Source organism: Mya arenaria, chromosome 7 (assembly GCF_026914265.1).
Source record: "Mya arenaria isolate MELC-2E11 chromosome 7, ASM2691426v1".
In the NCBI taxonomy this organism is placed as follows: Eukaryota; Metazoa; Mollusca; class Bivalvia; order Myida; family Myidae; genus Mya; species Mya arenaria.
In genome coordinates, this window is record NC_069128.1 from 54,157,248 (window position 1) to 54,175,848 (window position 18,601).

At 37.2% G+C, this 18,601-nt stretch overlaps 2 protein-coding genes across 2 annotated transcripts in view; one reads left to right on the plus strand and one right to left on the minus strand.

Annotated features, from left to right (window-relative positions):
• Window positions 1-18,601, minus strand: part of LOC128240680 (uncharacterized) — a 45,303-nt gene that overhangs the window by 3,217 nt on the left and 23,485 nt on the right. The window lies entirely within an intron of this gene.
• Window positions 3,427-14,069, plus strand: LOC128240682 (uncharacterized). Its single transcript, XM_052957398.1, has 3 exons — window positions 3,427-3,566; window positions 5,182-5,319; window positions 12,430-14,069. Exons 1-3 carry the CDS (start codon window positions 3,512-3,514, stop codon window positions 12,609-12,611), a joined length of 375 nt encoding a protein of 124 aa, XP_052813358.1. The 5' UTR covers window positions 3,427-3,511; the 3' UTR covers window positions 12,612-14,069.

The window sequence follows — 18,601 nt, forward strand, 5'->3', positions numbered from 1 at the left end:
CAGAATGTTCAAATGCCTCGAACCATACCAAACAACACACACAAGATGTTCAAATAGCATGAACCATACCAAGCAACACACACAAAATGTTCAAATAGCATGAACCATACCAAACAACACACACAGAATGTTCAAATGCCTCGAACCATACCAAACAACACACACAGGATGTTCAAATAGCATGAACCATACCAAGCAACACACACAAAATGTTCAAATAGCATGAACCATACCAAACAACACACACAGAATGTTCAAATGCCTCGAACCATACCAAACAACACACACAAGATGTTGAAATAGCACGAACAATACCAATCAACATACACAGAATTTTTAAATAGCACGCATCATACAAAATAACACACACAGGATATACCAACCTCACGAACCATATAAACAACACACACATGGCATACCAACCGCACGAACCATACAAAACAACATACACATGATATACCAACAGCACGAACCATACCAAACAACGCACACAGGATGTTCCAACTGCACGAACCATACCAAACAACACACACAGGATATACCAACCGTACGAACCATACCAAACAACACACACGGGGTGGCTCAAATAGCACGAACCATACCATACAACACACACACACGCACACGCACACGCACACGCACACGCACACGCACACACACACACAGAATGTTAAAATAGCACGAACCATACCAAGCAACACACACAGGATGTTCAAATAGCACGAACCATACCAAACAACACACACAGAATGTTCAAATAGCACGAACCATACCAAACAACACACACAGGATGATCAAATAGCACAAACCATACCAAACAACACACACAGTATGTTCATATAGCACAAACCATACAAAACAACACACACATGATATTCATATAGCACAAACCATACCAAACAAAATAAACAGTATGTTTAAATATCACGAACCATACCAAAAACACACACAGGATGTTTAAATATCACGAACCATACAAAACAACACACAGTATGTTCAAACAGCACGAACCGTACTAAACAAAACAAACAGGATATACCAACCGTACAAACCATACAAAACAACACACACAGCATTTTCAAATAGCACGAACCATACAACACAACACACACACAGGATGTTCCAATAACACGAACCATACAAAACAACACACACACAGGATGTTCCAATAACACGAACCATACAAAACAACACACACACAGGATGTTCCAATAACACGAACCATACAACACAACACACACACAGGATGTTCCAATAACACGAACCATACAAAACAACACACACACAGGATGTTCCAATAACACGAACCATACAAAACAACACACACACAGGATGTTCCAATAACACGAACCATAAAAAACAACACACACACAGGATGTTTAAATAGCACGAACCATACCAAACAACACACACACAGGATGTTCCAATAACACGAACCATACAAAACAACACACACACAGGATGTTCCAACTGCACAAACCAAACAAAACGACACACACAGGATGTTGGAATAGCACGAAGGACCCCGGAGGGGGTAGTACCTCAAAGGGTAAAAGAAGGATCGCGTGGGGTAGTAGAATGACCTCGGAGGGTAATACGTGAACCACGTAAGGTAGTAGAATGACCTCAGAGGGTAGAAGAAGGACCGCGAAGGGAAGTAGAATGACTGCGGAGGGTAGAAAAAGGACCTCAAAGTGTAGTAAAAGGACCGCGGAGTGCAGTAGGGTGGCCTCGAAGGGTAGGAGAAGGATTGCAGAAGGTAGGAACATGACTTAAGATGGTAGGAGGAGGATCTCGGAGAGAAGGAGGAACTCAGTGGGTATCAGGAGGACCTCAGAGGGAAGTAGAAGGAGGATCTCGGAGAGAAGAAGGAGTACCTAGGAGAGAAGGACCTCAGAGAGAAGAAGGAGGACCTCAGAGGGTAGAAGAAGGACCAGGGAGGGTGGAAGGAGGACCTCGAAGGGTAGAAGGAGGACCTCGGGGGAAGAAGAAGGACCTCAAAGGGTAGGAAGAGGACATCGGAGAGAAGCAGGAGGACCTCAGAGGGTAGGAGGAGGACCTCGGAGGGAAGAGATGAGACCTCAGAGGGTAGTAGAAGGACCAGAGAGGGTGGGTGGAGGACCTCGGAGGATAGTAGGAGGACCATGGGGGTTGAGAGGAGGACCGCGGAGGGTAGGAGGAGTACCGCGGAAGGTGGGAGGAGGACCTCGGAGGGTAGTACATTGACCAAAGTGGGTAGGAGGCGGACATCGGAGGGTAGGAGGACGACCGCAGAGAATATGAGTACCGTGGAAGATAGGAGGAGGACCTCGGAGTGTAAGAGAACGACCTCGGGGGAAGGAGGAGGACCGCAGAGGAAAGCAGGAGGACCGCGGAGGGAGGAGGAGGACAGCGGAGGGAAGGAGGACGACAGCGGAGGGAAGGAGGAGGACTGCGGAGGGTATGAGGAGGACTGCAGAGGGTGAGGGGGGACCGGAAGGTAGGAGGACGACCTCGGATGGTAGGAGGACGACCGCAGAGAATAGGAGTACCGTGGAAGATAGGAGGAGGACCTCGGAATGTAAGAGGACGACCTCGGAGGGTAGGAGGACGACCTCGGAAGGTAGGAGGAGGACCGCAGAGGGTAGGAGGAGGACCGCAGAGGGTTGTTTAATGAATTCGGAGGGTATGACGATGACCTCGGAGTGGAAGAGGAAGACCTCGGAGGGTAGGAGGACGACCTCGGAAAGTAGGAGGAGGACCGCAGAGGGTAGGAGGATGACCGCAGAGGGTTGTATAATGAATTCGGAGGGTAGGAGGATTACCTCGGAGAGTAGGAGGACGAACGCGGAAGGTATGAAGATGACCTCGGAGGGAAGGAGGAGGACCTCGGGTGGTAGGAAGAAGACCGCAGAGGGTAGGAGGAGGACCGCAGAGGGCAGGAGGAAGACCTCGGAGGTGAGGAGGAGGACTGCGTAGTGTGGGAGGACGAACACAGAGGGGAGCTGGAAAACCGCAGAGCGTAGGAAGAGGATTGCAGAGCCTGTTCCTTTAGTTGGCATTGTATACTATTTCGGTGTAATATTGACGTTGTCAGTAAAAAACTCAGTTACCTGTCGAACCGAGTAAATTGTACGAACAGTTCCCTACACATCGTCTAATTTTCGCTTTTTTTATTTTTTTTTAAATTAAATACACAATTAAATCAAGTTTCTTAACCGCTGATTCACCTTGAAACAAACTAAAAACACAAATGTGCGAGGTTGTTCGTCAATGCATCATTCTAACAAAAAAAGAACATCCTTTTTCATCGTTCTAACCCAACATTCGTAATTTAGCCCTTAGTAATTGTCTATTAAGATTTTAATTTGATTTGCGAATTCCAAACATAGTCTGTTTACATGACTCATCTACTGTATAGTTTAACGGATTGGCTCTGACCAGTGGTGCTCGTTCATTCGCTCATGTAGTTATTTAAACGCGCCCTCGGTGGTAAAGTTGTTCAGATTGTACTATTCGCTGCTCATTAAGTATGGACGCGTTCAAAGTAGTTTGCATTGTTTGCGCTCTTGTTGGAGCTTTCGCAGGTAAAATATGTTTTTGTTTTTCTGAATGTCTTATATAGGTCGTTGCTTTACTGTATTTAGTATTGTATTGCATGTAACTTTAAAATTAAACCTCAAATATAATGAATGATATGTAGTGGTAGCTATCGCAATAATTTACTGATTTATATTGCATGTAAACTCTAAGATAAACCTCCGATCACACTTCTGAGGTCGCATGCATAAAAAATCTTAAGTAATTTCCTAAATTAAGTCATTATCTTACGTTAAGTACCTCTAATCATATAATATAATATCTTAATATTTTTTTGAATTCTTTTATTGTCATTGCCGTTATTGAAAAAAACCCACTTTTATGTTCAAAATACTAATATTTTTCTTTAACTTTGGTTTTGAAAATTTTAAGAAATAAACTTAAGTTAGGAGATAGCTTAAGATGTTGTATGGATACCGGGCCTAATTTGTAGTGGTGTGGATAAATTCGATTATCCCGCATGATAATGTCACTTCTTTAAATAATCGACAAAATCTCGGCTTACAAAGAAAATTGTGTTGGGTTTTCCTTCCTTTCTTATTTCATGGTTAAAAGACTCACACGACTTGCAAATATGTGAATTCAATAAGACTGAGGACCCCCCACCCCATTTTCTTGACCAATTCGTAATTGTAAAAGGCTTTACTTATTACTTCGTTAAGCCAAATAAATGACTTAAACCGAACTCAAAATGTTTGTTTTTTTGGTAGTCATCTTTAATATAATTTCCTTCAAAAATCGTATAATTCTTTATAACTCAATGATTGCATTTGTTTTTTCTTGTGACACAATTCCTTAAAGAAACACTTCCTTGTTATATTTTCGGCGGATCTGTGGTCTAGTGGTAACGCGCTTGACTATAAATCCAGGGGTCGCAGGTTTGATTCCCCGTCGCATCACTAAAAATACTAATTGTCTCCCGGGAGGAACGTTAAATGGGGGTCCCGTGTGATAGTGCTATACACTTGTGCACGTTAAAGAACCAGGGTAGCTCTAACCATGGTTACATTCTGTCTATGCACTATGCTCCAAAAACCTAAAATGACTAACAATCTTAACGGAGCACTCGCTGAATGGGCAAGGCCCGAATGCGAGTATAAATACATAACATAACATAACATTTATTCAGCATTAAATAACATATCATTCATAGCCAAAATGCAAAACATATGAAATAAATCATATGAAACAAATCATCGCGAAGAGCAAAGACATAGTCAATAGAAAAGTATACTATTTATCATATTATCAAATTCTTAACATAATTAGGTTCTCGATCGTAACAAAGATGCACGATATCAATATTTACTAACACTGTGGATAGTTTTTCCGCTTTCTGAGGACAAAAGGGTAATACATTTGTGTTTTGTGGGCCAATGGCAAGAGTATGGTTTAAAGAATTGTTTTCGTAGATTATGATATTTTGGACATACTAAAAGAAAATGATATTCATTTTCGTTGACATTCATATTACAAAAGGTACATATTCTATCTGTTCTTGGGTTGTTATGATGTCTTCTTTACGAAACGGGTAAATAAGCTTACACACCACCACCACCTTATAACTTCGGTGTTGCATACTTCTTAAACATTACATTCCAGCCGTGTCCGAGGCAATCAAATGCTACCATTGTACTTTTACGGCAGACTGCGAAGATGATTTTAAGAAAAAAGACCACACGCCTGTTGAAAACTGCACTCAATGCACGAAAACAAAAACAGTGAATGACGGAAAACAGTGTAAGTAGCTATTCACCATTTGATTGGTTCTCGTCAAAGTTATTCACCACTCAGTTGTAACCACGGACCCCATGTATAGGGGTATACCAGGGATAGCGGGGGATATGGGCCGTGTTTTTACCTTTCAGGTCGCCCCGCAGTGCTGGGTGAATGCGGTGGTTTTGTTTTCGCGCCGAAAATAGCGGGGAATGGCGCCTTACCTAGGATGTCCCCGGGGTGCGGGGGCATTTGGCGGGGATTTTACAAGCTGTTTGTCCCCACAGAGCGGAGATTTTACCCGGGATATGCTGGACCGAAAGTCTAAGTTCCAGCTATTCCCTGGACCTGCAAAGGGGGGGGGGGGGCGGTAACAATTGACTGTTGCATAATATTCACAAAAGCGGACCATATTCAGGTAGTCATTCCATCGTTTATTGGTAAAGCAGTTTTGTTGAGTACATGTATATGAACTGCTTGTAGTGTTTATACCATCATGTGTTGATAACTAGTATACAGGCATTTAATGATGATACTGTTAACTTCAAAGATAATTGGTAACTTTAAATTTATAACTCCCAAAACCAAAATTCGCTTGATATAGTTTGAAAAAAAACAACAACTCTGTAACCTCATACCTATTTGCACAGAATGTCGAACAATCAAACATAAAATCGTCCAAATGACATTTTTTGGTAAAAATAAAGCATGTTCGGTCAAACTTTAGATATTTTTCAACATAGTATCTCTTAAATGACTAATAATTACGGTTTATCATTATAACAAGAAGTGTGTAAGTACATTTTTTTTAAATGTGTGACACTGTTATACACGATAAATCATTTATACGTGTATATATCTTGATGCTAAGGTATTGTTTGAAATCATTGGGAGTTGATTAATATGTATATATTATACTTCAGTAATATATTCCAATTGGAGTTTTCCGATTTCCTGATTTTCCCATATTGAATAATTGGAAAGTTCCAATTGGAAAATATGGTCGACGGGATTTTTTTTTCAAAAAAAATGATAAAGAGTACTCTAACCGCACTTTTTCAAGTTTACATTATAACTATTGACAATAATGATTGTGATTTATCACCCTCTTATTTTTTGAAAATGTGGGAGAATTTTCCAACAAAAATTGTTGGGCTGATTTTCCAATTGGAAGGCCATTTTCAATGGGATTCCCATTGGAAAAGTTGGCTTTAAATGCCAAAAAAAAACATATTTCTAAATCAAATATCAGGAATAAAAAAAAATATTTCATGCTTTAGGATGAAATATGGGGTTTTAACAGTGAAATAACAACAGTGAAAATATCAATTTGATAAAATAAATTCCTTTGTTGTTACAGTGTTGAACACTGGACTTCAGTAAATTATGTGAAAAAATATTAAAAAAATAAAGAAATGTTTTATAAATTTAAATAAATATATAATTGGAAATTAACAACTTACCGTTTATTACCGGTTATCCCGTTTATCAAACATTTTACTGATCTTTGAAGCTGAATGTTAAAACATTTGCTTTCATACCAAACAAATTACAGACAAAAACAACTGTTCGAACATAAATAAAATTTGATATCATCGTTCAAATGTATTTTGAACTGTTAACCGTTGTTGTACGTAAAATGAGCTTCCTGGAGAATTCACACAACAATTTACAGATAGATCCGATATTTTTTACCCCACCCACAACTCAAAATGTGTCAACAAACTAGCGTGGCATTAACTCTTTATCTGGAAAACAAACATTTTAAAGCGAAACAGACTGGTCTCTGACAGTAAGATGACTGAATATTAACTTACTATAAAAACACGCGTACATGCAGTCTTAAACTAAGAAGAATGGTTAAAATCCAATGAGTATCCACATTTGTTTTGCTAACCCATTTCACATTCTTTAAATAGCGGCGTAGTAATTTGGTTATGTATTCATGCCCATCTTAAAATAAAAAGTGTTTTCATTATTTTTTAGAACATATGTGCACTAATAATACTTCATTGTTTACTGTTCATAAAGCTTTGCAATAAAAAACGAGCGAATATTAAGCTATAAGAATGATTAGCAGAGAACTATTTCTCAGCAATCCGAAAGTAGAAAAGTTGACTGCTATAATTATGCATAAGGGGCGCCCCACGGGTAGCAGCGTAAAGCCCACCCTTTTCAAAAAAGGGAATAATTCAGAAATAAATAAAAAAACAAATAAAACTCCGAAAATAAGCATAAAAGAAACAGAAAATTTGTTTATTTCAGTGTAAGATCGCCACTCGTGAAAATATGTATTTTTATGACACTCGTGAAATAAAATACGATCTTACACTGAAATAAACAAATATCCTCTATATCTCTTATTAGTATTACCAAACCCGTTTCAATAATACAAAAATAAAAAACATTGGGTGAAAAACAAAGAAATTAAGTTTGCAAAAATTCCGGATTTGCAAACTTAATCCGGATGCTGTTTATATACAGTCGAATCTCGTTGGCTCGTACTCCCAGGGACCGGCGAAAATACCTCGAGCCTCGAAAATTCGAGCCAAGCAGGAATGCTTATTTCAGTATAAAGAAATCGGCCCTTTATATCCATTTTGAGCCAACGAGAAATTCGAGCAAAGCGAGTTCGAGCCAACGGTGTTCGACTTTATCATTAAATATAATATTTCACATTCGAGAGAGTTCATTGTATAACTTTATTCCAAGGTATTGTTTGAATTGTTGGGAGTTCATATATTTAGTTATATAAACATAATAATTAGTATCCAATTTTTTCAATAACTTCAAATAATTTCAGTTTCATCAATGCATTGTACGTTCATGAATAAAGGTACATTCAACAAACAGTACATACAAGTGCATTGCCACTCTGGTAAGAGTTTTAAGAGACTATTAATTTTATAATACAACTTAGACACATATCAATACATCATTATACAGATATAAGCAAAATACCCTTGCTAATCCTTTTTAAAAAAACTGCTTTAAGACAATGAAAACAAAATGCTGTTAGTGTAAATTAGTACTAATGCACAAATAAGAAATAGGAGTAAGATACCAAATCCACATATGATCAGAATATTTGTGGTCGAATTAGCAAAGCCATTTTACATATGACTTAAAAAGTAGCATATGCTATTTTAAAAAAGGGGATATATTATCTACATTGATTCTAACATTATCTGTGAATTAAAATAGCTCAATATCACATACACAACGTTTTGATATTTGCTGTCAGCTAAATTAAACTTATGATTCAAAATACCAACAGCAGATAGCAGATCATGTTGTTATGTGTTGGTTTGTATTCATATATGTACACACACTACCTGTACAAAAGATCAGTTCTGGCTCTTAGAATCAAGTAACAGTTTTTGGCACTTATTTTTAACATATTTTCGTTGGAGAGAACAAAATTCGATTTGTCATGATCACACATTACTTAATGATGCATCAAGTTCAATGGCTTTTCTAACAATAACATCCAACTGTAATAAATCGACTGTAACTGTTGTCAGGATTGACATCATTTTCTTTTAATAGGGACCTCATGATCATAGGTTCAAAGCCCAGTGTGGTCGGTGTGGTAAAAATGTACTATGATTGACCAGGTTTCTAATGCTTGACACTGGTTATTATAATCCACGATGACCTCATTGTATTAGTTTTTGTGACATTCTGAAGACTTTTGAAGGTCTATTGGATGTCAGTTTTAAAACAGCAAGCTATTGAAATATACAGGGGCCGTATTCGCGTACATTTTTTATTGACTCAAACTCAGATTCAGTCTCAGTCTCAGACTCCGGCTATGCTGAGACTATTTTGATTTTCGTATTCACGAACGATTTTAGACTTAGACTCAGCTGAGAATACTTTATTTCGATGATGCAAGCGGTATTTTTAGCTCTCTGTCCAGCCGCCATCTTGGAAGGTTGCAAAGCTTCTAAATTATAGACCCAACGTTTGATACTCAGACTCAGACTTTGGACTCAAACTTTGATCACAGAAACATTAGTGAATACCGTTTTACAGCCCAAAGTCTGAGTCTTGAGTCCTAAGTCTTATTTGAGGCTAAGACATGTACAGACTCAGACTTTGGACTCAAACTTTGATCACAGAAACATTAGTGAATACCGTTTTACAGCCCAAAGTCTGAATCTTGAGTCCTAAGTCTTATTTGAGGCTAAGACATGTACAGACTCAGACTTTGGACTCAAACTTTGATCACAGAAACATTAGTGAATACCGTTTTACAGCCCAAAGTCTGAATCTTGAGTCCTAAGTCTTATTTGAGGCTAAGACATGTACAGACTCAGACTTTGGACTCAAACTTTGATCACAGAAACATTAGTGAATACCGTTTTACAGCCCAAAGTCTGAATCTTGAGTCCTAAGTCTTATTTGAGGCTAATACATGTACAGACTCAGACTTTGGACTCAAACTTTGATCACAGAAACATTAGTGAATACCGTTTTACAGCCCAAAGTCTGAATCTTGAGTCCTAAGTCTTATTTGAGGCTAAGACATGTACAGACTCAGACTTTGGACTCAAACTTTGATCACAGAAACATTAGTGAATACCGTTTTACAGCCCAAGTCTGAATCTTGAGTCCTAAGTCTTATTTGAGGCTAAGACATGTACAGACTCAGACTTTGGACTCAAACTTTGATCACAGAAACATTAGTGAATACCGTTTTACAGCCCAAAGTCTGAATCTTGAGTCCTAAGTCTTATTTGAGGCTAAGACATGTACAGACTCAGACTTTGGACTCAAACTTTGATCACAGAAACATTAGTGAATACCGTTTTACAGCCCAAAGTCTGAATCTTGAGTCCTAAGTCTTATTTGAGGCTAAGACATGTACAGACTCAGACTTTGGACTCAAACTTTGATCACAGAAACATTAGTGAATACCGTTTTACAGCCCAAAGTCTGAATCTTGAGTCCTAAGTCTTATTTGAGGCTAAGACATGTACAGACTCAGACTTTGGACTCAAACTTTGATCACAGAAACATTAGTGAATACCGTTTTACAGCCCAAAGTCTGAATCTTGAGTCCTAAGTCTTATTTGAGGCTAATACATGTACAGACTCAGACTTTGGACTCAAACTTTGATCACAGAAACATTAGTGAATACCGTTTTACAGCCCAAAGTCTGAATCTTGAGTCCTAAGTCTTATTTGAGGCTAAGACATGTACAGACTCAGACTTTGGACTCAAACTTTGATCACAGAAACATTAGTGAATACCGTTTTACAGCCCAAGTCTGAATCTTGAGTCCTAAGTCTTATTTGAGGCTAAGACATGTACAGACTCAGACTTTGGACTCAAACTTTGATCACAGAAACATTAGTGAATACCGTTTTACAGCCCAAAGTCTGAATCTTGAGTCCTAAGTCTTATTTGAGGCTAAGACATGTACAGACTCAGACTTTGGACTCAAACTTTGATCACAGAAACATTAGTGAATACCGTTTTACAGCCCAAAGTCTGAATCTTGAGTCCTAAGTCTTATTTGAGGCTAAGACATGTACAGACTCAGACTTTGGACTCAAACTTTGATCACAGAAACATTAGTGAATACCGTTTTACAGCCCAAGTCTGAATCTTGAGTCCTAAGTCTTATTTGAGGCTAAGACATGTACAGACTCAGACTTTGGACTCAAACTTTGATCACAGAAACATTAGTGAATACCGTTTTACAGCCCAAAGTCTGAGTCTTGAGTCCTAAGTGTTATTTGAGGCTAAGACATGTACAGACTCAATCTTTGGACTCAAACTTTGATCACAGAAACATTAGTGAATACCGTTTTACAGCCCGAAGTCTGAATCTTGAGTCCTAAGTCTTATTTGAGGCTAAGACATGTACAGACGCAGACTTTGGACTCAAATTTTGATCACAGAAACATTAGTGAATACCGTTTTACAGCCCAAAGTCTGAATCTTGAGTCCTAAGTCTTATTTGAGGCTAAGACATGTACGTGCATACGGCCCCTGACCTTTGTTCAGTGAGAAAGTGTTTTTTATTAACTATCTTACATATGTAATAATCAGGATTACACATGGCTGACCATGGCTTTTGGTTGATAAGTGTCCCAAGTGTACCCTCGGGCAATTATTCTTCCCACTGGGGCAATTATCAACCAAAAGCCATGGCCAACCATGTGTTATTCTATATATTAGATACTGTTCATGATATATAGAAGGTGAATTTCATTGTATTTGTATTTGTACACGTTTTGAAACTATAAGAAAAAATATATCAAAGGGTATTATTATTTACGTCCGTCTGTTTTTAAGTTCATTGAACTGTTAAACACAAGAAATAAACAAAACTTATTAAGCTACCATTATTTGGCAAACAAGCTCTGAGTATTAGAAGATCAACTTTAAATATTGATTTACAATTATAATAGTTTTGGTCACCCTGATCGCATGATTTGAATATATATTTTTGGATACATTTATTATTCTATTTCATATAATGTGTAACCTATATCAAACCATGTTTGTTTATGTATTATTCATTTGTAGTTAAGAAGATGATGTACTTTGTACAAGTCTCAATAAATTATGTTTTCTGTTCATTTCTAGGGCTGTATTCACGTACATTTTGTATAGACTCAGACTCGGACTCAGACTCAGACTCAGACTATGCTGAGACTGTTTTAATTTTCGTATTCACTAACGCCCGTGTCCCGGGCAGCTGTCTGGCATAAATCCACAATGAAATAGATCGTATCCGGCCGGAAACGATAGCAGGCAAAGGTCTCCTCTTCCCTCACGTCACCCAGAGGGTTGCTCCTATCTCGAAAAACACGAGGACGTTGCACTTGCCTCTGATAAATACGATTTCTAACGATAGCTCTATGTCCAGCCGACATTTTGGAAGGTTGCAAAGCTTCTAAATTATAGACTCAGCGTTTGATACTCAGACTCAGACTTTGGACTCAAACTTTGATCTCAGAAACATTAGTGCATACCGTTTTACAGCCCAAAGTCTGAGTCTTGAGTCCTAAGCCTACATTTGAGGCTAAGACATGTACGTGAATACGGCCTGTTCTATTATTAATAAATCGTATTAGAATTGTCAATTACTAACATCGTTACGTCCACCGTTTCAGCCGTTGCAAGGATGTGCATGCCGTCCAAAGGTGGAGAGAACAAATGCGATGAAAAGGAGCAAAGTGGCGCAGAAGTGACCAATTGCTGGTGTGACACGGATCTTTGTAATGGAACACCGCGCGTGACCGTCACGGTCTTCACCTTGGTAACAGTCGTGCTAGTCGCTCTCAAATTTATGTAATGGGAATATGGCAGGAGATTTTAGATTTCCATTATACACGTACAGGCGTTCATAGCGATGAAGACTTTATTACAATTTTGTTTTTCTTACATTCTTGTATGTGCTTACAGTATAATATTATATTAAGTTCAACTGGATTTCTAGCAATTGTTTTGTATAATCCACAAAATATTTCTGACAGATATAAAATTTTGACTGCTCGTAATTTAAATTCAATTCGCATTTAAAACCAAGTACATTCTTTTAATACATATTGTTTACAGAAGATAACTTCATAGATTTACTATAATTGCAATATAGAGCTTTACATATTGTGTTCCATTTGTATTTTTTAAAATAAGACCAGATAAATTAATATTGATTTTTCGCATAGATAATCTAACACTTTATTTTCTCGTTTGAATGAGGGCATTTGTGAGTGATAATATTACAAGACAATGCATGTATATTTATTAAAATATGTTTCCTCACTTGACATTTAAAGATGCACGCTTACTCCCAAATAATATATACCGCAATTAAAACAAGTGTTCTAATATACCAAAAAGGATGATTAAATGTCGAAAACAATGGTTCTTATGAAGGATACCGAGTTAAAATTGAAAGAAATGTGCAGTTAAGGTATTTCAACCGACGATTGTAGATCACAGTAAATATTTTAGCACTCACAAATCATTTAATAATGCGTTTTCAGCTATTAAAAACACGGCTACAATATTGTTATCAATGATTAATATGTTTCTATAAATGAATTATTAAGTAAGTAGCTAAAGTTTTATCGCTTAAAATGTATGTTTTATTCATTTTGGATAAGAGTGTTGTACATTAACCACAGTTTCCTTACTTCATCTGTTATTTTGGACGTATTTCGACCAAATGTTAGCATGAATTGAAAACCGCTGCAATGTTACAAGTGAGTTTTGTTGAAACCATCTATTGGTGTAGTTGAAGCATTTTACCACTGCTTATGAAGCTACCGGCTTCAAATTTTTGAAACATCTTAAGCTTAACAGGCTTATGTAGCTTATTCCAATATGCCGCATACTTCAATTTGATTTCAAATTATGAAAAAATGGTCGATTGTGATTATTTTAATGATAATGCATTTTTTAAGAATAACGTTCTGAAATAAGTAAATAGTACGCAAATTGTAGGAAAAACTTAAAACAACAACGTTTTCTTAATCCTGCTAAAAAGGACTTAAGATGTTTCGAGACTTTTTTTTCAAAATTGGAAATTGTTTGTTAAAATGATTTGTATTCCAATGATTCATAGAAACATGACCAAAACCAACCACAAGACCATTAATGCGTTTATTGGTTGCATTTTCTTCTCCCGTTTTTCATTATTAATATTATTGTTGTCTCCATGTTCGTTCACTTGACGAAATTGTATGAATGTTCTGAAAGGATGTGTGTAATCGATGCTTTTTTCGTAAAAAATAAAAATAATACTTTGTTTTCAATTTATTTGTATCCATAACACTAAAAACGTGTAGCAATACGCATTGAAGTTTTAGTACGGTCATTTTGTGGGCCGAACGCCTCGGTCCATATACAATTTCGGTGGCTGACTGGCCGGTCCTTATTATGTCATATGACCCTCAGTGGTGTGTTATATTTCTTAAAGATAAACCAGTTGAAAGATATTCTGTTGCAATTTGTGTGAGGTTATGTTATATTAAGCTTGTACTGTTTTTCAAGAGGACCAACATGACCTGCGTATCATGGCTGCATGAAAACCACAGGGACAAGCCCAGTAGTAAATATTCAAATATATATTTGAGAGTTTATTACAGTCTCATCAATACAACATATACACATCACCTATTAAATATACATTAAAATATGCATTGCCACTCAGTATATGAGTTATAAGAAACTATAGCACACAAAAACATAAAACTATACATTACTTACTTAACATCTAAAATCGATATATACAAAAGTAAGAAACTAGAAACCAATGCTAGTCTTGTTTTAAAACTTAGTTAAATCAAACAAAATAAAATACTGAAAACATGAACGCGCACAAGCGTGCATACTTACGAAATGGGTGTAAAAAATCGAATATCACCCCGGTCAGATCGTAGATGAACTGACGAACTCCACAGACATACCATCTAACCATCAAAATAGCTTTTCAACAAATGACAGGATTAGCGCTTTCACAAGGCTAGTGAAGTTAACCAGGCCCCAATTTCCCGAAACTTCTTAAGCTTAACAGGCTTAAGAACCGTATTTCAATTAGCCAAAATACATGCTTACAATCGATTTTGATGAATGAAAAATGGTTAATTGTGATTATAATAATGATGTATCCTATATAACGTCTAAAATCTCTTAAAGAAGTAAATATAAAGCATATTATAGAAACAAAAAAATAGTGAGCTTAGCTTAATCCTTTTATAAGGGACTTAAGAAGGTTCGAGAAATTTGGGCCAGGAGGTTAAAAAGGTAATATAAGCGTAACTTTAAATTTGTCCCAACATTTATCAATTTCGAAATAAACCAATTGCCACCAGCATCAACTTGCCATCAGCATCAACTTGCCATCAGAATCAACTTGTCATCAGCATCAACTTTTTCATCGGCAACAACTTTCCATCAGCATCAACTTGCCATCAGCATCAACTTGTCATCAGCATCAACTTGCCATCAGCATCAACTTGTCATCAGCATCAACTTGTCATCCGCATCAACTTGCCATCAGCGTCAACTTGTCATCAGAATCAACTTTGCCATCAGCATCAACTTGGCCATCAGCATCAACTTGTCATCAGCATCAACTTTGCCATCAGCATCAACTTGTCATCAGCATCAACTTGTCATCAGCATCAACTTGTCATCAGCATCAACTTGCCACCAGCATCAACTTGCCATCAGCATCAACTTGTCATCAGCATCAACTTTCCATCAGCATTAATTTGTCATCAGCATCAACTTGTCATCAGCATCAACTTGCCATCAGCATCAACTTGTCATCAACATCAACTTGCCATCAACATCAACTTGCCATCAGCATCAATTTACCTTCAGCATCAACTTGTCATCAGCATCAACTTGTCATCAGCATCAACTTGTCATCAGCATCAACTTGCCATCAGCATCAACTTGTCATCAGCATCAACTTACCATCAGCATCAACTTGCCATCAGCATCAACTTGTCATCAGCATCATCTTGCCATCAGCATCAACTTGTCATCAGCATCTTGTCATCAGAATCAACTTGCCATCAGCATCAACTTGTCATCAGCATCAACTTGCCAACAGCATCAACTTGTCATCAGCATCAACTTGCCATCAGCATCAACTTGTCATCAGCATCAACTTGTCATAAGCATCAACTTGCCATCAGCATCAACTTGTCATCAGCATCAACTTTGCCATCAGCATCAACTTGCCATCAGCATCAACTTGTCATCAGCATCAACTTGTCATCAGCATTAACTTGTCATCAGCATCAACTTGTCATCAGCATCAACTTGTCATCAGCATCATCTTGCCATCAGCATTTTCATCAGCATCAACTTGTCATCAGAATCAACTTGTCATCAGCGTCAACCTGTCATCAGTATTAACTTTTTATCAGCATCAATTTGTCATCAACATCAACTTGTCATCAGCATCAACTTTGCCATCAGCATCAACTTGTCATCAGCATCAACTTGTCATCAGCATCATCTTGCCATCAGCATTTTCATCAGCATCAACTTGCCATCAGCATCAACTTGTCATCAGCGTCAACTTGTCACCAGCATTAACTTCTTATCAGCATCAACTTGTCATCAACATCAACTTGTCATCAGCATCATCTTGCCATCAGCATTTTCATCAGCATCAACTTGTCATCAACATCAACTTGTCATCAGCATCAACTTGACTTCGTTATATAATTAGAATTGACGACAGAAAAGGCTGCTGATTGTTGTTCAAAAATAAAGGCAAAAACTCTCTTCAAGTTTCATGAACATTGTGCAAAATATGTTGCCTTTATATCATGACGAGAGTTCTAGTTTTTTTCGGTCGAAGCAGGTCTTGGTAACTTTATTTCAAACTGCTATATACGGGCTTATAAAAACTATTACTATGCAATAGAACATGCATTAGAAACAGTAATATTGTGTCAAAACAATGAAAGTATTATAAATAAAGTCTTAAGTACTTAAGCTATTAGGAATATAATATTTTAACTGGTATTATGAACTGGACCCATTTTCTCAGTTATGACAATTATTAACAGGAATCATACGCCGTAGCATTGGCGACAATCAGGAAGTACTTTATAAAAGTTGTGATGAGTTACTTTAATAAACTGTCGTACTAAACAATGGTTTTACATTTACTAGTAGAATAAAATGTCGCTTGCGAACCATTGCAACATATAAGTTTATATAAAAGTATGCAAAACTGTAGCTCTTCGCGCATTTATTCGTCTACGATACAAATACGTCTTAGTTGATACTTATTGCTTTTAGCTCGTTTGTGACAAACGCTGATAGCTTATAGAATCACTCATGAGTCCGTTTCCTGGGCAGAAACGAGTACTGGTTTCCATTTTGAGAGGCCTTGAGAAAGTACCCCTGGTTGGGATTACACCCACAACCTCTTGGGTTAGAGGCGGACACCTATACAAACATCGCCACATACATGTCTTAAATTCATGATCAATGTAGTAGTTAGATGACGGGAAGTGAGTTCTTAATAATTAAGAATGGGCGAAGGGAGCGTAGGCATAGTTAAATCCTTCTATAAGTGACACCCCCCCCCCCCAAAAAAAAAAAAAACAAAAAAAAAACAAACAACAACAACAACAAAAAACATGCATAGTAAACAACCTCTGTGTATTGATCCTAATCTAATTGCTTTATTTTCTTATAATATCTGCGATCTGAGTATCCTGCTGTGCAGTTTTGGAGGTTTTATAATAGAAATGGACCCTAACTGGCCCTGAGCAAATAAACATATACATAAGCAATTGGCCCCTACTGTGACATCAGTGCAATTTGCAGGAGATGCACAGCAGGGTATTGTCATGCCAAACATTCCTAAAACTAGGCCTTTAATTATTAAGAATTAACTTCATGTCCGCTCACTGACTCAGAATACAACCTCATTGGCTGGTACATTGTCGACGCAAAATCTGACGCAGAGAGTGTGTATCGGATGATTGGCAGTGGGCGGACCTTTAAACACGCGCGAACGTTGAAATTCTTAATAATTAATTATTAATGCTTGCCTATCTGCAATCTCATTGGCTGAAAATGTAGGTTGTATTCTAATAGTACTTACATGCATTAGAAATGAAATATTGTTTATGTTTTGAACAGTTTTGTTTCTTGTTTACATGGGCTTTTCTCAAATAACTTTGTAAATACTTTGCTTATAGTGTCTTCCTTTATGTATCGAGGAGAAAAATAATTGAGTTTCAAGTATAACAGGATGTATAAGAAAACAACCAGGACAGACCGGATAGCTACTAAATGGAGTATTCTGAATAAGTCCGGGTTTGAACTCCTCAAAGTACTATTTTTGAAAAACTAATTAAGATAAACATTATAAAAAGGAAGTTTTATACCATGGGAACAGGATATATCGTGATGAAGAATATGTCTGAAATTAAACAGGAAGATCAAGCAATTCACAGATGATTAAGAAATTACAATAACTGGAACGCCTTAAAAACACTTACTAGTAATTTTGTGCTTATCTGATTAATTGTGAATGAATTAATTATTTCAACGTACACAGTAGGAAATTGTGTTTTTTTGTTATTATGTGAGATGTTTTGAAAACAAAGATCAATAGGTAACCATTGTATCTTTATGCCGTTAAATTTACAACTGTATGACAATACCATCTCATCAAGGATTTTAAACTTTTTAAAAATAACCATGCAGGAACTCTTATTCTGTAAAGTCGAAGTTATTTCTTTTTGTTGATTATTGACTTTTTTTATCGAATTTATCATCAATTTTTATTTACGCTTA

Excerpts from the sequence above, each read along its gene's own strand:
- LOC128240682 (XM_052957398.1), top strand. The coding sequence starts at position 3,512 with ATGGACGCGTTCAAAGTAGTTTGCATTGTTTGCGCTCTTGTTGGAGCT. Across the intron at positions 3,567-5,181 it reads TCTTGTTGGAGCTTTCGCAG|CCGTGTCCGAGGCAATCAAA; the intron begins GTAAAATATGTT and ends ATTACATTCCAG. Across the intron at positions 5,320-12,429 it reads AGTGAATGACGGAAAACAGT|CCGTTGCAAGGATGTGCATG; the intron begins GTAAGTAGCTAT and ends CCACCGTTTCAG.